This window comes from Orbicella faveolata, unplaced genomic scaffold (assembly GCF_042242905.1).
Source record: "Orbicella faveolata isolate gen_17 unplaced genomic scaffold, um_ofav_v1 contig_25, whole genome shotgun sequence".
NCBI lineage: Eukaryota > Metazoa > Cnidaria > Anthozoa > Scleractinia > Merulinidae > Orbicella > Orbicella faveolata.
In genome coordinates this window covers 3,662,786-3,686,629 of record NW_028301553.1, presented here as the reverse complement: position 1 = coordinate 3,686,629, position 23,844 = coordinate 3,662,786, and the positions used below count along the sequence as shown (strand labels likewise).

The window sequence follows — 23,844 nt, the reverse complement described above, 5'->3', positions numbered from 1 at the left end:
CGTTGCGTGACCCGTGTAGAACTTGAATTACTAACCGATATTCGTGATTTCACCACTCCTTTCTTGTGATTTTGAGATTAGAGTCCTCCGAATGGTTAGAGTCGTCTGTCGAAAGTGATTTAGGTATGCGATTTGTAATACAGAGCCTTTACTTAGCCATTCACGGCTTTGCTTTCTTGAAGCACTCTTTCTAGCGTAAGAGCAGGTTATTAACAAGAGTACGTACCTCACTTGCTTATTTTCGTGATTCGGGAAAATGAAATTTTTATATCCCTGATCTGTGATTCGCTATTTTTTCGCTCGTGAACCGTGCCAGAAGATTGATTAAATGATTGATTGGTTGATTGATTTGCTGGTTGATTGATTGATTGATTGATTGATTGATTGATTGATTGATTGATTGATTACACAGATATTTAAGCTATATTATCATAGTGATACATGTATTATTATTTATTGCATCTATTCATCTTGTAAAAGTAGTAATAATGATAAAATTAGTGATATTTATCTATTTTTATATTATTATACAGTTACTATTAATTGCGTCTATGCATCTAATAAAAGTAGTGATAGTGATAAAAGTAGCGATTACTTGGCCTGATGGTTGGCTAGAAGACACAATGCTGCAATAGTCTATGCTTTTTGACTAACTGATTGATTGAGTGAGTGAGTGAGTGAGTGAGTGATTAATTGATTGATTGATTTATTGATCACACAGAATTCATATCCAATAACTCTGAAGGAATGTTATCAGTTTATAGTAATAAGAAGTTTAACCACGATACTGAGGTAAATGGAAAAAAATCAGCTTATCTAAAAAAAAAAATACTGAAAAATACTGATAAATGTCTCAAGGACTAATTCTAATAGTTTATATCATGGCGTGCTCGATACTCGACATGAAATCATTTGCTGAATGCTCTGACAGCCAAGAGAGGATAAAAGGAAGAGAGTTAATCCTCATGTAGGCCTTATCCTCAACGTAACCCCTCTCAAGTTATTTATAGATACGGTATCCAGTTCTCTCATAGACGTTACCTCACGCGTTGAGTAGTTCTGATCTTAGAAGATGAATCCACTTGGGGTGAATCCACTTGGGGTGAATCCACTTGGGGTGTCCACGTAAGTAAAATTGGCGTAACAGGGATTAGCTATTTCTAAACCCTTCTGGTGATTCTGTAAGCGAGAGTGATCTAAAAATAACTTAATCGGTATTAGATGGCTCAGCCAATAAGGAGAGAGTCCAGGAGTACAAATCTATACCTTGGGTTGTTTGAGATGCTGAATTATAATTTTCGATTTTTTTGACTAAGAACTATGGAAACGAAATTATTCATATGTGTAACAAACCTGCCGCTTACAATGTCACTACTTGAACTGGGCCAAATGGAAAAGAGTTAACCAATCAGAACGTTACTTGAGAACAAAGGATAGCGATCCGAACAAAATTGAAAACCCAACAAAGGACAAAGTGTCGGGAACCCTCTGAGGAAACAATCCTAAATTTTGTACGCTTTTCAACGGTTTCGGTTTACTTGTCACAAGCTGAGCTTTCAAGCTAATTTTTTCAAAATTATGATAATTCGCGGTCTATTACTGAATCTCCTAAGAGTGTATATAACACAGAGGAGTCGACAGTACACTGTACTTATGTATTCATGTCAAACAGAAGATTACTTGCCATCACGAGAAAGCTGCCAGTCCATTGTTCTTAGTTTACGTTTTGATTGGTTAGTTTTCTTCTAGGTGGCCCGGTTCGAATAGACGCACTTTACTGTGAAAAAATAAAAAGTGACTGTTATACAATGTTGTTAATAAGAAAGCCGTGACCTGCTGGAAGCCGTGTGTGAAATTTCTTGTTACTTTCTTGAAACAACACGAAGCTTTATCTCCGTGCATCCCAAAAGAGCCTTGATTCTTACATCAGGAGGGATCTTTGTATCCGGAGCCACTTCCAAGCGATATTTCTTCAATATTCGCGCCAACACAAGCTTCATTTCCATCTGAGCAAAACGCATACCGATGCAGTTGTGTGGTCCGTGACCAAATGGCATGTAAGTGTAGGGACTGCGTGACTGCTTGGCAGCTGGTGAAAAACGCTCTGGGTCGAATTTCTCCGGGTTGGGATAAATAGACGGGTCTCTGTGGATACTGTACACAGGAATAAGAATCGGTGAATCTTTAGGTATCTTGATGCCTTTCAACACACAGGATTTAGTGCAGCTGCGGGATGTTAAAAATGCTGAAAAAAAAATAAATAAAAAACTAATTGACTGAGTTGAAATTTATTTTTCTCTCCTAATCATCAAAGTTGCATGTGGTTCAAACATTGAACTGAAGACAGGCTAGGTTCTATTAGATTTTCGTAACGTCTGATAAATTCCTTTCGTAAGTAGAAGGTAGTGTCATTGTAGGGCTTGGAATTTGTGCATTGATACCGAGTTCTTAACTCATATCACAGGCAGAGAATTGCGTATCTGAAGCCCTTTGACTGTAACATCAACATAATCTTTTTCCTTCAGTAAAAAGGTAAAGTCTGCATGCGAGCCAAGTGGCCCATCAGGCCGGAGCTTATCCCGGTTTCTGTAGCATGAAGCGACTAGGAGTATTTCTACTCCCCCCTGGATGGGATGCTAGTCCATCGCAGGGTTACCCCCAGCATTAAGTTCGCCGGTACCCATTTATACACCTGGGTGGAGAGAGGCCCCTGTGAGAGTAAAGTGTCTTGCCCAGGAACACAACACAATGACCCCGGCCAGGGCTCGAACCCGGACCGCTCGATCCGGAGACGAGCGCACTAACCATGAGGCCACCGCGCCTCCCTTCCTTCAGTACTAGTATAAATCTGTATTAATAAGGTAGCCATTATAATATGATAAGGATTGACGTATTGTTTTAAAAAGCAATACATCAGTACCTGGTGGATATATTCGGAGTGTCTCGGATATCACCATGTCAAGGTATGGCAGCTCATTCACTGTTTCATAAGTCGGCAGCTGTTCCCCATCAGTCCACACACTGTCAATTTCCTGCTGCAGTTTATCTTGAACATCCGGGTGTGTAGCTATGTGGTAGGACGTCAGACCAAGTGTGTTACTGCTAGTTTCATAGCCAGCAATAAGGAACACAAAACTTTGAGCAATGACTTCCATGTCTGTCAGCTTCTTTGACTCTGGGACATTTGGGTCATCTGAGGCTGCCAGCATTACATCCAACATGTCCTGTGATACAATGATACAATTATAATATATAGATTTAGCCAAGCCTAAAAGTGGAGCTCCTGGGCCGGGTTGTTCAAAGCCCGATTAAGCTAACCCAGGATAAGCAAGAATTTTGATTTGAGTTTTGTAACTTTGCACTGATATTTTCTGTTTATATTGTTTGGCCTTCTGTTTTAAGTTTGAATAATCTCAAAATACACAAAACATAAACAGTGAAAATCCTTTGTATACAAGAAAAATTTGTCCTCCAGTTAACTTTTAATCCTGGGTTAGCACTAACTGGCTTCCAAACAACCTGGCCCTGATTACAGCAAGGTAACCTGACATGGGCCCTGGATTCAATCGAAAACCAGCACTTGGTCATCAATCAACTTCAAAAAAAAATGTGACCTCAATGAGCTCTAAACTTGAGCCTGTGAAATGGTCTCGTGACACTGGTCAGCAGACACCTTGTTTTGACAGGTGCCAATTGACCATAGCATGGAAGTCCAACATCAAAGATGGATGCTTTTAGCCAAGACTACACGTCTCTGTCAACCTATTAGCTTGAGTATAGCCGCCATCTTGTGCGACTCTGCTGTCACGCGTAAGTGCCCACGAGCAATACCGCTAGCCATGACAACCATGAGAAAATCAACCCCAAATCATGGGTTTCTTTTCTTTCCTATATGAGTATGGGGCTCCGCTTGGCGGCCCATCTGCTATGAAATAAAGACCTAATAACTGTTGAAACTTTTGTAATGGGTGGAGAGACGGACTGCAGGAGAAGTGCCTTGCCTAAGAACACAATGCAATGACCCCAGCCAGGTCTCCAGTCTGGACTGTTCAATCTGTGTCCAGTGAGCTAACCATTGGTCAGGCCACCATGCCCTGGACATGGGTGCTTATTGGAAAATTTGAAAACAACCCCTAAGAGGTACCAAGACCCACTTTTGTGGGTGTGGCTTGAAATTATTTTGTGCCCTAAGAGGTACCAATTCTTACATAACACCTTATCTCCTGCCACAACTGCAAAATCTCTCGCTGTGGACCTTTCAAGGCTAAACAGCCTAAGAGGTACCAAAACTGCGTTTTTAACCACTAAAAGGTACAACAAGCATCCCCCCCGCCACCCCGGCACCATGCCTCCCACACTCTGTGTTATAGAGATAGGGATATATATTTAATTCTGGTTTCTCTGGGACCAAGTGAACTGTCCTTAATAAAAAGAGCTGCGCATTCTATGTACATGTAGGTGTCTGCTAGAAAATGTCTACATGTAACTATACATGAAATCTGGTCTATATACATAGGTAAAAAAATTTTCAGGACTTAAACCCTTTGCAGAGTGATCATGTTCTGATCCTCAGTGTTAAAAATTCTTGTTTTGTTTCCACCTATTTAAAGCAGATTTAACCAAGTTGATAACTTTTCTGGGTACTTTGCTTGAAGCTGGCAATATATGCATCCACATTAAAATTAGTTAGTAAACTTTTAAACAAATTGCATAACCTTCTTAAGCTGCCTTGGATTAAAGAAAAATAAAAATATACACCATATATCTACTTAAGAATACAGGGCTAAAACAATACTTGAACTCCAGCCTGCCCTTCAGACAAGTAAAGTCAGTGTAGCTCTCAAATTTTGCTTGCCCTATGTAAGTCTTCGTTTCCTTTTTTTTACTTAGTTGGTAGACAAATTGCTGGGGCCCTTGCCCATTGGGCAAGTGAAAATAAACAGCAGGAAAATCTACTTGTCCTGAATGACTGGACAGCACTTTATTTGAGCCCTGAGATTAACTATTAATAATGACAATACAAAATTACCTTTCTAGACAAATTTGCCTTTCCTTCTCTCTTTGTGTTCACCATTTCTTCAGCAATCTTAAGTAATGGCATACTATTTGCCATCAAAAAGTTTGGGAACATTGAAATTATTTTAGTTCCAAATGGCATAACTGAAAGGACATTCAGCAAAATCCTCTCAAATGTGCTTCTATTCATGGAATTACGAGCTGCCATGGCAACCGGATCATCAGGATTCTCTTGAGGGTTTGCCTCAATGCCAAATGCTGCTGAAATTATTACATCCATTGTAAGAGCTTGATGAAACCTGAAAATGTGATCTCCATGTTAATCATAGAACAAAACATTTTGTGGCTTTGCTTGATACAACAACAACAACAACATTAATACATTTCAAATACAATAAAATTACAACCCTTAATTTCTTGAGTAAATATTCTAGCCAATTACTGGTATATGCTTACATGGCCTATGATATTGCAAGATAAACAGTGCCGGTGCAACAAGCCATATGCACAAGGTAAAGTAATGTCACACACTACTGTAACTAACGTTAGTATCGTAAGTTATATTGATTAGTATTGTAAGTAGAGTTGGTATTGCAAGTAATGTTAACTAGGGTTTTGGAAGCAAATATGTCGCTATTGTTAGTAATGTTAGTATTGCAAGTAATGTTAGGTAGTATTGTGAATCATGTGTGTTTAAAAAAACCCTTCCTATTTGAAAAAAAAAAAACATGTACAGCAGAACATTCCAGAATGCTGTATAATTCCTGTACCTCACATGGACCATAGTTCACAATAAATTACTTAGAATTTCATCAGTCTACCAATATGGTCGCCTGACACCTTCTAAGCTAACAAAGGGTGGTTTTAAGCTTCGATGATCTGCAAGCTTCCTGTTATAAAGGCGTTCCACTGTGATAAAACTAGGCAACAAAGGGTAACCCAGAACATTCATATTTTAAGGCAGTCTGTGATATCTTTTGCTTCTTGTAATTAGCCCAGGTAAACTGTCTGAAATGTGGAGATTGATGTCCGTCTGTATGGCGGTCTCTATACATAAAGGTTGGACTGTATTATATTATTTATTGCCTTAAAAATTCATTCTACACATACTTAAACATGTCAACACTTTGTTCCTTGTCTGCAACCTTGCTAAGCTTTCGCATCAAAGTGTCACAACAGGAATTCATTAAAGGCATCATCTGCTTCATCTTAAGACCACTAAATGCTGGAGTCAGCATGTTTCTGATGCGCTTCCACTTTTCCTTCTCTGCTCTTGTCATCATACTGGAAAATGGCTCTGGCACTTCTATATTAAATGACTAAAATATAAACATCAAAATATTTCAGAACAGAATTCATTATGATATTTTCAACTCCCTAAAGACCTTATCAGTGCTCTAGGGTCGTTATAAAAGCAAGAAAGTGACCGGTTTCACTCTCTCCTCTTGTTCAATAATTGGCCATCTTTACAGTGCTCTCCTTTTTTCAGAAAAGAGGATCTATTACAGGACTCTCTACTGCCAAGTTATTAATGCTTAAGACAAAGTAAGCATTGATGAGATCTAGCAAACTGGTAATGTAAATGTGCAGCTGAATGATACTACATGTACATTCAAATCAGACAAATATTCAGGGCGTTAAGGAATCAAGGTAAGGGAAGTGTAAAATATACCCAAATAGAGACTGCGAACTAAGGAAAACTTATGTGTCCCTTGAGACAACAATGCAAAAGTAAATTTACATATACTGTTCTCTAAAAAGACTAGGCAAGCAAAACTCGAAAGTGCTATTTAAGGCCAGCAGGGGGGATGGGTACTCCCTATGTAGGTGAATGGGGATGTGCCACTGGATGGGGTCTCATTTTCATGACTGGATTGATTATTATGGGGTTGCATTTTCAATAGAGTTGCTAGAATGGGGTCGCACATTTTTTTTGTATTTTGGGGGTAAGTAAGTTCTGGTAAGTAGGAATATAAAGAGCAGTTCCCAATGGAAAGAGCGAAGTCAGCAAGCTTCACTTTAAAATTATAAACAGGTGAACGTTATAGAGATTGTGTTTGTGAAAAATAGTGACTTGGATATAGGCGTTCTCCAAAAGTATATTAATGTGCTATCCAAACGTGCATTGTTGCCCATCTGCATCGTGCATTGTTGCCCAAGTCATTATCTCCCTTTTAGCTACTGGTCAAGTCTTCAATATGCTTATTCCTTATCATTTCGAACTCTTTAAAGACTGGTGTGTTGGTTCTGAGTACAGAATTTTGCTGTCTAGAATAAAAGGGCAAACCACGATACACAACGCCACGTTTGTTGCTGCGATAAAAAAAAACAAAACTTTCTCCTACCCAGTAGAATATCCAAAAGCCCAAAGACAATAGGTACCAAAGAAATCTCTGGGGAGTGGGAAAGAAGCAATTTCTTAGTATTTTCAAAGGGCCACTTGCCTTACCTACCCTGCAAGGGAGTTCATATAAGCCCTCAGCCACCTCAACAAGAAGTCAACAGAGTTAACAATGAAAAGTTTGACAGATTTCAGTTACAGTCTTCTAGTATGTCATCATACTGTGTCCAGCTGACGAAAATATTACACATAATACTGACATCTGAAGGCCATGTTTTCTTTCAGGAACTAGCATTTCACTCACTTGGAGTACCTTTCCCAATATTCTAACCTCAATAGTCCTCCGTCCTATGGACTTCACTCTAAAAATGGGAAGATTCACACTGAAAACATTGTTCCTGTTCTCAATTCAGTTTAGAAAATGTGTCACTTGTGTGGAAACTGGTTTAGAGGTAGATGCATAAACAGAAAGTGACTAAGTTGCAATTCAACATATTACGTTTAATAACACTAATAACGGTTTTATTAGTAAATCCAGTGGCAGATCTAGGGGAGGGGCTGGGGGGGCTGCCCCCCCCCCCCCCCCTTATTTTGGGTAAAAAAAGAAATCACAGAAGGAAGAGAAGCTGGCAGGGCAAGCAAAACAACCCCCCACCTCCCTCCCTTTGCTCAAGGTCTGGATCTGCCACTGAAATTTGACCAAAAGTGACTAAGATGGGGTCAGTACAATTGAACACAGGATAATAAAGGGGTAGGGGTTCTCAGAGACCAGTGGCACATACCCAGCAAAAATTGGTCGAAATACCCACCTCCTGTGTATAATTTTCTTAGACATGGTGGCACAATTTCTACCCTGGCATAGTAGATCATAGTTTCTTTTAACAAACATAAGTAAGCTTAAAACTTACAGGGCGGTCACTGAAACAGTCGAATTCCTTTACGAAAATATCCCTCAACATCTCTGGATCTGCAACCATAAGGGATGGAATCCTGCCAAAAATAGCCGCCTCAAAAACTTTGCCATATTTTCGGTAGTATTCATCGACTTGCAGATGCATTTGTCCCTTGTACCTGAGAACATCCGGCAAGAGACCCACAATCGGCAAAGGGGTCGGACCAGGGATGTCTCCGTACCGAGTTTTCACTGTGCGATAAAATGCAAAGACATACACAAACAACAAGATGGCCGAGGCAATCAAAATTGTCTGCCATTGGGAAAATGCTTGTAGAACTTCTGTAACCGCCATGTTGCCAACAAGAGTAACGTAACAGCACAAACTGTAACAAGCGCAGAAAGCCTACTTCAGATATGGCAGGGCAGGAAACCCCCAGGGCAGATTAATTTTTGCAACGCAGCAAAACTAATTCTCGATCTCGTTCCCAGAGCCTTCGTAGGAAGATTGCGTGACGAGCCCAAAGAACGTCTGCGTAATCGCAATCTGTCTCGTTTTCATGTGTCACAGGGACTGTCCCCCTATTACATGTAAAATAGACGCCTGAAACGCAGGCTACAGTCGCTACAGCTGTGATGTTGTCAAGTTCTCTTCGAATGCTTAAGATTTCTGAAAAATATTTGAAATCCAAGATGACGGATCCAACATGACGGACACAATGAGATATTGAGTGTAAGGGAGTGTAAGGTAAGAAGCTCGCGTTTGTAAATACTGCTGACTCCCTTACATGTGATAATTGTCGCGGGCGATAATTGTTCAGTTCAGAGCGGAAAAACCCTACTTGTGGGCTCAGGTAATAATGCAAGCTGCAATCCAGCTGCACGGCCGACTGTAATAAGGTACGCGAGGATGTCGCTCGGTTGATTTATACTTGGACAAGCATGAATTGTTTTCGGCCTTTTACTGTTCAGAAAAAAGTCTTCCCTGCCTACTGAGAGGTTTTCTTACTTATATGTTCAGTGGGTTGCTTATATGGATCATATGGATGCAATATGTAAAGAATGTTTGTGGATAAAATGTGTCTTGGTAACGAAATTACTTGTGTAGCGCGGGGAAATAAACCCGGGAGAGGTACTTTGGGAATTTCTGGGTGGGGATGTGCCGCTGGGACCCTGGAACCCTTAGCCTATACCAGAGCTAGTTCAGCTGAATTTTGCTACCCTATACTAGAGTAAACTCCCCAAATCTCCCCATCTATCTACACTCTTGAGGCTGATTTGCGTAAATTTAAACTTGCTGATTTGGTTTTTTAATATTTTTGAGTGGCAATTCCTAGTTTCTTTAGTCTAGATAAAATCTTCAACCAACTAGTCAGTTTTGTGAAAAATGATACCCTATTCTAGACCCAAACGCTCTGATTTGTATAATATTTATTTCTCTCGAAGATATTAGCTAACAAGCTACTCTGTAAATTCGAGGTTAAATAAAGTATATGTATGTATGTATGTATACCCTTTACAGCGGCACATACTTATATAGCCCATATATGGCAATGCCCCCCCCCCCCGGGGAAATAAAGGGTTCGAAACCGTCTTTAGGTTTATTGTCCTAAAAAAGTTGATTCCCCAAGAAAACAAGGCACCAGCTTTCCATTAGTGACGTTAAAATGTTGCTGCTAACCGGGAATATTGGGAAAACACACAAAGTTCGTGACCTTTTCAGTTTTTACAATCCACGAAATTCCCGCCATTTTTTCAATCTTGGAGCCTGGCGCACAGTCAAAACTCGCGTATGCTTATTACGTTTTTCCGCTGTGAATGATAATTGTAGAATACTTCACACCATGCTAAATAGCATTTTTATTCGTTTATTCAAACCAATAATTCATTTTCCCATGGTCCGCTGAAACGACTCAAATAGGGTTACACACAGTTAGTACAGAATTACCCCAAGAGCGCTTCCATGACAACGTTACCAGGAAGTTACATGCGCTGTCATGTTTCCTTGGGTCTTGAAACAATACTAAGATTTATTTCCGGGCTCCCCAAAGTCGCCTTGGCTTTTACGTCAGGAGGAATCTTTGTATCCGGTGCGACTTCCAAGCGATATTTCCTTAACATTCGTGCTAACACCAGCCTTATCTGCATTTTCGCAAAGCGCATTCCTATACAGCTGTGCGGTCCGTGACCAAACGGCAAGAAACTGTAAGGATTGCGTGACTGTTTGGCTGAAGGTGCAAAGCGCTCTGGGTCAAACTTCTCCGGGTCTGGAAAAACCGCGGGGTCTCTTTGTATACTGTAAACAGGAATGAGAATGGGGGAATCTTTGGGTATCTTAATGTCTTTGATGGCACATGCTTTAGTACAGCCGCGGGATATCATGAATCCTGAAATAATAAAATGGTAAGATTAGCCGATACAGAGCTTCAAACCTGCTCTCTACAATCTTTCTTCTTCCGGATGCCACTCCCCCCTTCCCCTCCCCCCGCTCCCCGCACTCCCCTTAGCAAAATGCATATGATTATCCAATGATCGCAAACACACAGAAAATGAAGATATTACTCAAAGAACACTAAGTTTTAAATTGAAAATGGCGATTATGGTGTCTGAGGGCAAAGTTGTAACTTGCCTGTTCCAGGCGCTTGGTTAGTTGGAGAGCCGTATGTATAGAACGGGGAACGAGTGGAAAAAAGGCGATAGGTTTGGTTCTTCTATCCCTCTCTCTCCTCCTTCCCCTTTCACTCGTCTCTACAAACCGAGAGCCTGGAACAGGCTAAGTTAGGTTCACATTTGGGTCACGCGCGAAGCATCAGGAGAAAAACTGGAGCGAGCGAAACGAGCTGAGGTGGAAACAAGGCAGCGAGAAAACTCGCTAGTGGGAAAGCAGGAACTTTAGAAGGTACGATCCCCGTTGGCTCTGGCTCTCTGGCTCACCGATCCGTTCTCTTGTGTGAGCATGCTGACGGATTACCAAACGGTTGTAATAGTAACAGCTTGAAGGTATGTATTAACACCCCAACAACAGTGTATTTATCCCCAACTTCCTTACCTGGCGGGTAGAGCCGGAGTGTCTCGGATATCACCATGTCAAGGTATGGCAGCTCATTTACTGTTTCATAAGTCGGCACCTGTTCCTCCTCAGTCCACACACTGTCAATTTCTTGCTGCAGTTTGTCTTGAACGTCAGGGTTTGTGGCGATGTGGTAACACGTCAGACTCAGGGTTCCACTGCTCGTTTCATATCCAGCAGCAAGAAAAATAATGCTCTGTGCAAGGACTTCCGTGTCTGACAGCTTCTTTGACTCAGGGACAGAGGGGTCATCTGAGGCTGCCAGCATCAAATCCAACATGTCCTAAGAAGGGAAGGTTCAATGAATAATGATGATTCAATGAATAATATTTTGTATTTCTCTTCTTCTCCATTTCTCCAAACTACGATTCAACAGACCTTTCTCGAAGAGCCTCCATTTCCTGCCTTCTTCGCGGAAATAATTTTCTCTGTCATCTTGAGTAATGGTGTAGCATTTGAAAGCCAAATGCTTGGGAATTTTTCCATGAGTTTAATTCCAAATGGCAGAAGTGAGCCAAGCAGGATTTTCTTTGAAAAACTTTGTTTCAAAGCCTGACGAGCCGCGCTGATGAACGGGTCGTCAGGATTGTCTTGAGAGTTGGCTTGAAGACCAAATACTGCTGAAAGAATTAGGTCCATTGTAAGAGCCTGTTGAAACCTGCAAAAGTAGTAGAAGTAGGTAATATTAAAACATATTATGTCTCCTTGAGCAAATAACTGGAATAAAGGATTATATCACACCAGAAGCATATCGCCTAGACTAGGTGATATGCTTCTGCTCCGAACACATAAACAGAATTTAGACGCTTCTAGGTGATATGCTTCTGATCACACTTGAAAACAAGTCTTAACGGTAATTACTGACAAATTCTCAATCAGTTTAAAACATTCATTTATACACAATATTTCACAAAATCGTTCACAATTCTTAAATTAGGAGCAGGACTATAGGTCTGCTCAGAATGGCAGCTGAGTCTGTCATCAGATGGTTCACCACATTAAGTATTTTTTTTAGTTTCCATTTCCAGCACAGTTGCATTGACCCTCGCTTTATGGTGCCTCGGGCACATGTTGCGGACCTTTTTTTGATGTTATGTGGCCGTGGTTTTGAACTCAGCCTGCGAATGCAGACGCATTTCCTGCTGTCGCTTGTCTACGCCGAAAAAGAACAACAGCCGTAAATATGTCTGCGTTCGCAGGCTATTTTGAGGCGTAAGCAGTTCCAATAGTCCCCCTCACGAAGTACATGTAAACAAAGCTCGACTGGCACGTATGGAACCAGGAGATTGGGGCGGGGTTCTTTGTTCAGTTCAGAAAAGTCGTGAGCTGCAGAGGTTCTTCAATCTTCAGATCCCTAGAATATTGACAGCCTTTGCTATACCCGAGAAATTAGAGCCTGTTAAGAACGATAATAACGAATTGTCTCCTCACCTCACCTTACCTCAGTACCTTGCCTCACCTCACTTACCTTATCTTATTTTACCAAACCTTATTAATAAATATTTTAATTAAAATCCGATTAAAATGAAAACAAACCTTAACAATGATTAATTCTAGACCTACTTGACAATGTTAACACTTTGTTCTCTGTCAGCAACTTCACTAAGTTTCTTTAGCAAGATGTCACAACAGGAATTCATCACTGGAAACATTTGCTTCATCTTCAGTGCACTGAACGCTGGAGTAAGAGTGCTCCTGATTCGTTTCCATTTGTCTCCCTGTGCTCTGGTCAGCATGCTAGCCAATGGCTCAGGAGGCTTAAGGATTAACTATAATAACAAATGTGTGCATGTCACTTCAAACGGAATATGACTGTCAAAGATCCGCTTTCATAGGCCATTTCCGAGTCTTCGTGTGAAGCCATTCATGTGAAAATGTGTTCTGCCTACAGGTTCATTTTCATGTAAATCAAACTCGTTTTCATGTCCAAGGTTTTACACGAGGACTCGTTTTCAAACAGAGGCACAAGGTAAGGCTCGGAAATTGCATATTAGCCAACCCTGTAGGAGGGACCTAAAGGGGCTGGAATTTTAAATTTTGAAGGCGAGGATGGCTTATTTTACAAATATATTTGGAAATCGCTATTTAATTTAATTTTAAGTCAACTCGCAAAAAAATTAAAATAAACGATGCTTATTGTTTTCCTGACTATTCAAGGACTGGTCCTGTGTTATTTTTGGCATGTTATAAGGCAAGAAATGGTATTTTTACTGTATGCTACGGCAGAATGATTGAAAGTAGCGGAAACCCCAATCTCGTTCCCAGAGTCTTCGTTCCCCTTGACCAGCGGTCGGAAAACGAGAGCTCTGGGAGCAACCATTTTGAAATAACAAAGGAAATAACCGAATTCTGCCCATCCGGTTTCACTGCGCAGTCTGCATCTATGACGCATGTCTGAAATGGTTGCTTCCAGAGCTCTCGTTTTCCGACCGCTAGTCAAGGGGAACAAAGACTCTGGGAACGAGATTGCGGAGACCCTTAAAGTGTTACCACTCAACTCAGTCAGGTCTGCAATATAGGTGCATTTCTGGCGAGCGATTAGGTTTTGAGCGTGCCGGAATCGCATATCGCCTCAGTATCTTGCGTTTGTATGTCTAAGATGCATTATTCGTCTTCTCAGATGAATAATTGTTCATATTACGAGTTCCCTTATTGTAAATTGGCCCAGAAGCACGGCTATTCCATTGCAAACGTTTCTTTTTTCTACAGAGACGCTAGATATCATTGCGGTACTAGTTCGAAACTGAAGCAGTTTTCAGCCAAGTTACGTACTGATCTCTCATGTTTTCTATCTTGATGTTTCACACATTCCCTTACAGGTCCTTAGTAACATTTTTAAGTAACGGCTACTCGAAATAAATAAATAAATAAATAAAAACGGTATACCCGTTGGTTAGATTCCCCTTTGGGTCACTAACTCCGAACACAACGGGAGCTGTTACGTTCGAAATTCTAAGGTAGTAAAAACTATAGTTATTAAAAACTATTAATTTGCTTATCTAATAAGAAATTTAAGTTCAAAATTATAAACTGAAGTTACAATTGTTTCAACAGGTTAATTACGTTAATTAATTATCTAGCTGGTATAGTTGATCGCGCTATGACAACCATTATTATTTCTAATTCCTTGGGAATAACGTGACAAAATTTACACAGCTGAGTACTCGAAATGAATATAACATCATTAAATATTCACGAACACGTATTATCAGGAATTGGTTTTAAAAACGGTATTTATCTTAGCAAATGTATCATATCTAACATGATTGCTGATCAAATTTAACAAATATGTAACTTACAGGTCGATCTCTAAAAGAGTCGAATTCTTTCACGAAGATATCCTTCAGCATCTCCGGGTCTGCAATCACCAAGTTTGGAATCTTTCCGAGGAAAGACGACATGGCGAATACCTTGCCGTATTTTAGAAAGTATTCGTGCACCTGAAGGTGTAGTTGTCCTTTGTGCTTTATCGTGTCCAGTAAATGACCTAAAACCGGCAAAGGTTTTGGTCCGCGGATACTATCTCCGTACCAAGTTTTCATTGATCGGTAAGAAGCCAAGCAATACAGAACAAGCAAGAAGGAGGAAGGAATCAATATTGTCAGCCAGTGGTTCACCATCGCTTCGGATACACCTTGTATGAATTCTATCAACGCCATATTACCTACCCAAGATTTGCTGTTTTTGTTGTTGTTTTTACATAAATCCCAGTGACTTGGCCAGAGTAGGATTAGAAATAGTGTTGAGGTTAGGTTGTGATCTGCCTGTCGATTCCACAGTATTGCCCTTTTTGCTGTTCGATCTGGCTGTCAATATTCGCATATCACTCGATCCGGCCAGGATGGTGTGAAGTGTTTTAGAATTGTAAATTAAAAATACATAGGTCGAGACAAGGGCTGCTAAAAGGGTGCTCACAAAAAAATCAAAGCCGAGATCAGAATACCTCACATGTAAATGCGGTGGATCTGAAAGCAGCCGTGTATCATTATTTGTAATTTTGTAATATATAACCCTTTTTAACGGTTAATGTTTTCTTATTTGCATTATAATAAAATTCAACGTGGACGCGAGGCAATTTCAGACAAAAACAACAAAATTAACCTGGTCCACGTTGGATTATATTATGATGTTATTTAGCCTGTTATTATTACGAGTCTTGATTCGCCGAGCCTGTACGATTGCGCGTCTTGAAAAGTTAAGCCCAAATTTTTCAAGCTCGTCGTTTGTAATCCGTGTTAATCTTCTCCATCCTTTACCGTCCTTGTTCCTTTATAGTTCATTATTACCTCTTTGGTGTTTTTCTATCTTAGTAAACTACTATTTTCAGGTTTCCTTCAGTTTAAAGGTAATTTTATACGTGGCCAAAATAACTCAAAATACCGTGACTGAGCTCCTTTAAAGTCGTTGTCGCAGCGATCGCTAGCTACGATCACTGAACGTTTTTCCTTGCGATCGTAGCGATTGAGCTGTATCGTAGGAATCATGTGGGAAGAAACCCTAAGCACGCGACTGTATCAGTGAATGGTTTGGGACTTCCTGTTCATCGTGGCAGAGAAATGTTGAATTTTAAAATTTAGAGTGTAAATAAATATCTACATTTAAAGTGTTAAAATACGCCAAAGAAACACTAGCGCTTTCACAAAGCAGTTACACCAGATTTATTTCTTTTTAAAAAAATGCCGGTAAACACAAGCGATACTATATCAAGGAAGCTGTATAATTTCCCGTCTAACTTTCTAGTATAATTTTTGCGTATATAATTTCGATTGTATTTATGCGCTTCTTGGGTTTAACACTTTGAAAACATATTTTGTCACGAAAATTTCCTTGATTGCAATTCTATGATAGCCGATCGAATAATACTCTACTGTTACCAGCATAGTAATAAAATCTCTATTGAGAAGCGCAATAAGATGACCTGACAATTAGTGGGTTTAAATCCGGATCGAAAGAGCTAGATCCCGGGAGGGGAGGTGTGGAGGGGGGGGGAAGGGAACTCCCATTAGAAAAGGTCAGTGATGCTCGTTGGAAAATAGACTATTTTCCTATATTGGCTTTTGGACTGGAACTAGCTTGCAATGGAGGCTCATGCGCGCGGGGGGATGTCATCAGGTCATTAAATAGAGGTGAATGTCATTTGTATTTGCATACGTTTTAGCCTTTGGTACACGCTAGTTCCAGTCCAATACCGAGAATACAAAATGGTGTATTTAACTAAAGACCTCTAAAAAAGACCAATCCGGGCGTGACTCGAGCTTTATTTGACCCCTAAAAGATATCACTTTAAAAAACCGGACATGACAGCTTTTTTTAATGTTTCTTCGAGGATAACTCTAAAATATACCTTGGCAGCTAAAAATAATGGCCTTTCGTCCTGAACACCCTGAGACCAAAATCAGTAATTTACACCCCTGAGCGAAACGACGAACATTTTCGAGCTTTATACATGGGAGTACCCCCACCCCCAGGTAGGGGCTGGGTTCCAGTTTGGCCAAAACCTTTGCGAAACCATTTCACTACGCCTCTAATCCGAAAGAAATAGTAATTCAGCTCCTGTTCCCTTTCATGTACAGGAAGTGTAAAAAACTGTTAACTTAATGATAAGCCAGCCAGGACTGGAAGAAACCGTTTCTAAACGTGTCCACTAATTGTCAAATCAGCTCTTCTATGTTACATTAACCGTATCATTGTCACGACTGTTATAAATCACGCCTTTTTATGGTATACATAGCATGAATAGTGGCAAACAACAATAATATCACATCACTTCACTTCACAATAGTTGTCTCCCTAGTTATAAGCTCTTACGATTAAATTTGTCATGTCAGCTTATGCAATCGAGAATAAACAAGTAACGCTGCTATATTGTTTTATTCTTTTCATTATTACTATCATTATCATTATCATTATCATTATCACTATCACTGTCACTATCACTATCTATCATTATCATTATCATTATTATTATTTTATTGCAAAAACACATAATTACACATATTAAATTACATTATACTTAATCTACTTACAAAACGGCACAATACTGACTCTACTCACAATACAATACAACGCTGTTATATTTTTACATGAACAAAGTCATAACGTATGGTCGTCGACTTCTACGTCATCGTCTTCATCGCCGTTGTTATCATTATCGTCATCGTCGTCTTCATCTCCATCAAATCGCGTCAGAACTGATTGGTTCCTAGCCTTTCAGCGGAGCCGCTGCGTAAGCCTCGTTTTCGAAGGACTTGAGGGCAAATGTGTTAGCTTGTTTGCTACGCGATTTACGTCGACGCCTGATCGTTCTCTTCCGGTAACAATAAAATGGAATCATACACAAAAGTAAACCAAACACGAAGCTTCCAACTGAGATCCCAACAACAACTTCTTTGCTTAATCCCACGAGACCTTCACCTTGCAGTTCTGAAAGAAATAAAAACACAAACAATTAAAATGTATTAAAAAGCTTAAAATGGTAATCCACATTTATAAGCTTAAGACCGAAATGGTAATGGGGAAGGGGTCGTCAGGACTTCCATATACGGATTGATCGTTGTACATTTTAAGGACACCGCTCATTAGATAGTGCAGTTGTTAACAGAATGGCGGACGCTTCTTTGTGAAGAGGATTTAGATAAATTTTTGAACGACTAATAGATTTATACTAAAACAATATAAAATTACTGGTTCTCGATTTGATTGAAATCTCGAGCTCATAATGACCACGGCTGTAAAGTATAGAGCCCGTATGTCTCAGATGTTGTGTTTCCAGCACAATCACCGCCCCTTCTCAAGTGTAAACATTTTCGCTTTTTCGTGCTATACTCTTAACCAAATAGAAGATGGTGATCTTATGTTTTCTAAGAAAATAACGCACTTTTGAGGTCTAGAGGAACTGCTGAACGCGGTCGCGTTCCGCTCTTGCGTCCACTAGCTGCAGTCTTTTTTCTTGGTTTTTAGTCTGCATTACTTCCTTAGAGAACATTCATCACCACATTCTATTTGTTAAATTGCTCAATCATATACCTTCCGAGCAATCAGCTCCATGGAAACCTCTTTCACAAATGCATAAGTTTGGTCCAGCGCAGGTTCCGTGGGTTGAACAGTTTTTTACGGCCTCGCAGGTTACTGTGTCATGAAAAAAAGCATATTGAAATATTAGATATAAAAATAAGCAAGGCAAACCTCAAATTGTTTTAAAAAATTTTTAGTTTTGTAAAGCATGTCATTCTGTTTTTGTGAGCTCGTATTGTTTTTCAGAAACTAGATACTACAAAATAAAACGTGTGAAATTTAGAGACGTTGACATGATCTGTGGTAACCCATGGCAACATTAAACCAGCCAAGCTTTAAAATAGCATGAAGTCCATAAACAGATTTAAGAAACTTATCATAGAAAGAAACTATTTCCTGTAATGCAGCAACAATCTCATAAATCCTGGGGAGGTACATTACGTAATACTAGCATATCAAACAAGAAAGACGGTCTTTAACCACATATCCAAACACCGGAAAGAGAGTTGAAAATATGACGCGTAGCGGAGTATTTTTGACGAACTTTATTGTGTTTCTATATGTGATGAAACATTGCCCTGAGTGTTTGATACATCTTTTCAATCGAAACTAAAACTAAGGAGAGAATGGAGAAATAAACTCGTGCAAATCTACGCTAATTAAGATCAGATATCCAAATACCGTCACGGTCATGATTTCCTTCGTTTGAACTTAATGAATTATTAATGAGTTTGAGAAAATACAAATGAAATACCTTGTGAGCAGTTTAATCCTTTAAAACCACTGTGGCACGAGCAGACATTAGGGCCACTACAGTTACCGCGATATAAACAGTGATTCAGCAATTCACAAGAAACTACAACGGAAAATGAAAATTACAAACTTTATTAAAATGGTTCATTAAGCAAAGAAGTGGGCTGGTCCGGAGGTATTACAAGCTAATCTAGGCGGCCAGACTCACAACTACAAAAGGAGAAGTCACTATAATTACATTCAGAAAGATAAGGAAGGAATTTAGAAGCGATAAAGAAAACACGAGTGAGCGATGTCAGGTGAGGTTAAAGAACCAATAGTTGAAATTTTGAAACTATTACTATTTAGCTAGACCGACTGTTTGCATTTCAATGTAGTCATTTTAACTTACCACTGAGAAAATCAAAGAGAAGCCGTCGAGTAAACTTCTGGGTTTTAGCAAAAAAATTTGTCTATATGGCTGTATAGTAAAAACGTCAATATGCATAATATCTCTTGAGTAGTAACTAAGTAATGATTATTGTACCTTTAGAGCAGTCTGGAGCAGTTTTAAAGCCTTCTTCACAAGTGCATTTGTTTGGACCAGTGCAGATTCCATGATTTGCGCAGTTGTTCAACTCCTCACAAGATACTATTTCAGATGAGAAGGAAAACATTAACAATCAATGCATCAGCTAATTTTGAACGACTTTTTAAAGTTTCTACATAAGTTTCCCTCAGTAACGTTTTAACAAATAAAATGACCTCGCCTTTGGGAAAATCAACTGAGCCCGCGGTACATACCTTCGGAGCAATTAATTCCTTTGAATCCGCTATAGCAAGAACATTCATTGGGTCCGCTACATGCGCCATGATCTGAACAGTGGTTTACCAGTTCACAAGAAACTGCAAGGAAATATCAACATCCAGGCAATACGCTATTAGTATAAAGAAAAAAGAAAAAAATAGGCCAAAGAAAATAAGCGCGCCGATTGGTTTAAAATCATGTTTCTATTTAACAACTGGATTATAAGCTCGAGATTTCTATCGCGTGATAGTTGACGAGGGCGCAGCCCGTGTCAGCTTCTCTTGCACGCATAGAAATCGAGAGCGGATAATCTAATTGTTTTAGTGTAAATCTACTAGTCGTCCAAAACTTTATCTAAATCCTCTTTACAGAGACCTCGAAAACGCAAAAAAGCGGCCCTCATTTTGTGCATTTTGTTTGCACACTGCTATGTTACTTACTATCTACATCAGAATAAATAGTAAGTAGCATAGCCAATCAGAGAGCAGCATTCGTGGTAGAACGCTAGTAGATTTATACTAAAACTTGATAGAAACGCGGTTCCTGTTTTCTGTTTCTTAAATACAGAAAACTCTCTTTAAATTTAGGCAAAATAATAAAAAGAAGAAGCATGTCATTAAATAACCTCGCCGCGTTCGGTCCGTGTACCATTTATAAACGACGGACAAACATTTCTCCTTCCCGATCCCAACGTACTTCTTTTGAGTAACACAACATAACTCTTTTGCTTCTCCATTGTAACACAAAATATCAATGAAATGATGCTATACGAGAATAAGAAAAATTGACCTTTCAGACCTCATTGACAACAATGCCAAACTGCAGGCTATTTAAATCGTGAACAGAATCACTTCATATTGTTCTATAGTATTTATTATTATGCTGTATACAAGTATTTATCAATTTTTGTAAACTGTTCATTAGCTATTGACTTAAGTTAGGTGTCCGCAATTAGCAAATTTATAGCTAAATTCATTGACACATTAATAAAGTTTTCATTCATTCATTCATTCATATTGACACATTTTTGACACATTTTGGCAGTGACGATGTATGGAAAACTACTTGTGCTGTTGGTCGTTGGGTTTTGTTAACATCCATCAAAAATACACTTGCATTGAGCAGCAAAAAATGATTTACCTTGTGAACAGCCAACACTTTTGAATCCGCTATCACAAACGCACATATTTGGGCCAGTGCAAATTCCATGTCCAGAACAATTTCCCACTTCTTCGCAGGAAACTAGTGAAAATAAACGAGCAGAACAAATAATTAGATTTAGAGTAGGACATGCGATTTATGAGTTTCAAAAGCGTAAATCAAACGATGGGAGAAGAAAACAAACCTGATGAACAATCCAGAGATCCTTTATATCCACTTTCACATTCACAAGTATTTACTTTGCTGCACTTTCCATGTCCGGAGCAGTTATTCACCGCCTCACAAGTAACTACAACGAGAGATAAAGTTGAACATTAAACATACTCGAGGAAAAAACAGATCACAGAATGCAATAGCAATAACATAGCTCGAACATGATTGTACGGCAAGAGAGCTAGAGCTTTAGAGCTTTTTAGGGAGCGGGGAGGGCGCAGTGGTGAGAGCGCTCGCTTCCCACCGATGCGGCCCGGGTTCGATTCCGGCCCAGTGCCATATGTGGGTTGAGTTTGTTGTTGGTTCTCGCCTTGCTCCGAGGGTATTCGGTTTCCCTCCCTCCCTAAAAACCAACATCTCCAAATTTCAATTTCACTAGGACAGAGGACCGGCATGAAAACCAGTTAAGGCTGATTTGACTTCCTTTCTAAATATTATATTTATTTTCATCTATTGATTTATTTATTTATCTTTTTTTGTAATGTTTTCTTACTATAAAGAAAGTTATTAAAGAGCTAAGTCGTATGCACTAGTAAAGCAATCTGCACTTTTAGCAAATTATGTAACCAACGCCAACCTGGAAGCCCGTAGTCCAAGCTCGTGCCAAGGGCGGGAAAACATGCAATCAGTGGCACGCGCGGGAAAAACTGTGGCCGGTAGAAAGCGCGGGAAGACATGTAAGCAGTGGCAGGCGAGGGAATGTCTGTACTGAACTAGTGGAAAGCGCAGGAAAACCCGTCCCCAGCGGCCAGCGCACGAAATATGCCGTCAGTTTAAAGCGTGAGAAAACTTGTGCAATCAGGTACCAAGCGCGGGAAAACATCTAACGCGGTGGGGTTTATTTAGTTAAACTATCCGTCAGACTAAAACGATATTCATGCTTGTGGAATTTTGCATCTAGTCATTAAAACACTGGTATCATGAACCTTACCACAGAATACCACATCAACAGCAACTGTCTTGTTTGCTTTGTCTCCATTAGAGTTTTCCTCGGCTATGGCGATGACACTCAGAATGAAGGGTTTTAATGTTCCATTAAAGGAAATAAACCAGCCAGGCGAGTTAGGTGGAACTTTCGTTTCATTCTCGTAAAATGATCGATAACCACTCGGTAAGCCCGAGAAGATAATCGTGAGATTCTCGGAACCATCTAAGTCAGTCGGGTGGCTTTCTACAGTTACGGGTATAATCTTTTCGCTGCTGTTCCAGTGATAACATGGAACACTGACATCGAGAAACGGAATGTCAGCAATGGCTTCGATCTTTATTTCGATTAGGTTACTGGCCATTTTTGTTTCCCTTGGTGTTGCGCCTTGTGCAGTGATATTAAATCTGACGACTCCTGAAAAGTCTTTTTCAGGCGTCATCCAAATATCACCAAACTCCTCATGCTCCAACGTGACGTGATTCCCACTCTGGTTTCCTTTACTGAAGGTAAATCCATGGGGAACTTCATCGATGAAGAGTTTCAAGGTGAAATTTTCATTGTAGCTGCTGTCGTCGAAATCCGGAATAAACGCGGAAAGGTATAACTGAGTGCGCATGTCTTCGCTGGTGTCGCTGTACATTGCGTCAATGATCGGAGTCTCAAACCGCAAAGGAAAATCTACAAATAAAAAAAAAACAGTGTAATTATGTATCAGGCTATAACTATAGGTTTTCAGACCTCTTGACTAAGTATAATTTTAATGGAGGTTTTATTCAAATCGTTCTCCCCCTCTCACTCTCTCTAAAATTCCGTTTTAACAATTACGTTAACCTTTCAAGGTGAGGAAACTTGTAATTTTATTAAATCAGAGGTTATCTGTGCCTGTTAAATAAAGCATACATATCGCAGCCTGTTATGTTTATTTTTAAGCGAACTAAAGTATTTTTTAAATAGGCCCCTTTAGACCAACCTCCCAAATGTCATGTTAATAAAAAAGCAACTCCACTGAAACTGAAACATGTTAAAAGTTAAGAGAGTTAAGCTTCAACCTTGCAGTTGTTTTGCTAGCGCTTAAGATACAAACTTTGAAGAGTTAGTTTGACAGATGTTTTTAATAGTGGAAAACTACTTCAATATTTACCGAGTGAGCAGTTAACTCCATAAAATCCGTCTTCACAGACACAGAAATTGAGGACGGAGCAGTTTCCATGACCAGAGCAGTTATTCAATCGTTCACAGGAAGCTGCAACGTCAAGTTGAAGCACTACATCAATTGAATACACAAACACAACATAACAACACCATTTGTTCCAAAACTAAGAGATATACGATTTAATTTAATGACCAAGTAAATTACCAGTATCCTTTGCGTTTCTAAGGCACGTAGAAAGAGTGAGCAAGGCCCCGGGAACTATAAAGAACTTTCAGTCGGCCTTTTGCTTCCGACGAACGCAACACTCCCGAAGTCGACCCAGTCCCTTCTCGTCTTAAACCCTCGCGCTCTATAATTACTAATTTTCCAGAGAAAAACTGACTGCAAGCAGTATGGGAATTAGCCCCAATACGTTCTCTTCAAAAAGAGAGAGAAGAGTGAGCAACATGCAGGACACAAGTTTGCGTCAGGGTTAATGGATAGAAAGTAGACTATATTCTATGCTGTGGGGGAGAG

General features: G+C 39.7%; 3 protein-coding genes across 5 annotated transcripts in view; all 3 read right to left on the bottom strand.

Moving 5' to 3' along the window:
- Positions 1–426: 426 nt before the first annotated feature.
- Positions 427–8,765, bottom strand: LOC110052928 (cytochrome P450 3A6-like). The gene is made up of 5 exons (XM_089293994.1): positions 8,266–8,765; positions 6,127–6,335; positions 5,030–5,315; positions 2,921–3,224; positions 427–2,245 (listed from the first exon to the last, which is right to left on the bottom strand). Exons 1-5 carry the CDS (start codon positions 8,602–8,604, stop codon positions 1,863–1,865), a joined length of 1,521 nt encoding a protein of 506 aa, XP_089150120.1. The 5' UTR covers positions 8,605–8,765; the 3' UTR covers positions 427–1,862.
- A 1,331-nt stretch (positions 8,766–10,096) lies between these two features.
- Positions 10,097–15,285, bottom strand: LOC110055963 (cytochrome P450 3A24-like). The gene is made up of 5 exons (XM_089294742.1): positions 14,619–15,285; positions 12,883–13,088; positions 11,698–11,977; positions 11,299–11,602; positions 10,097–10,636 (listed from the first exon to the last, which is right to left on the bottom strand). Exons 1-5 carry the CDS (start codon positions 14,976–14,978, stop codon positions 10,245–10,247), a joined length of 1,542 nt encoding a protein of 513 aa, XP_089150868.1. The 5' UTR covers positions 14,979–15,285; the 3' UTR covers positions 10,097–10,244.
- A 668-nt stretch (positions 15,286–15,953) lies between these two features.
- Positions 15,954–23,844, bottom strand: part of LOC110052763 (uncharacterized) — a 64,666-nt gene continuing 56,775 nt past the window's right edge. For all 3 annotated transcript variants that reach the window (XM_089294873.1, XM_089294872.1, XM_089294874.1), the window contains exons 40-48: positions 23,317–23,418; positions 22,179–22,853; positions 21,219–21,323; positions 21,014–21,115; positions 19,870–19,971; positions 19,613–19,717; positions 19,088–19,189; positions 18,346–18,447; positions 15,954–17,742 (exon numbers count right to left, since the gene is read on the bottom strand). In XM_089294873.1, the coding sequence (XP_089150999.1) occupies positions 17,522–17,742; positions 18,346–18,447; positions 19,088–19,189; positions 19,613–19,717; positions 19,870–19,971; positions 21,014–21,115; positions 21,219–21,323; positions 22,179–22,853; positions 23,317–23,418 (1,616 nt within the window). In that variant the 3' untranslated portion in view covers positions 15,954–17,521. The remainder of the gene's footprint in view (positions 17,743–18,345; positions 18,448–19,087; positions 19,190–19,612; positions 19,718–19,869; positions 19,972–21,013; positions 21,116–21,218; positions 21,324–22,178; positions 22,854–23,316; positions 23,419–23,844) is intronic.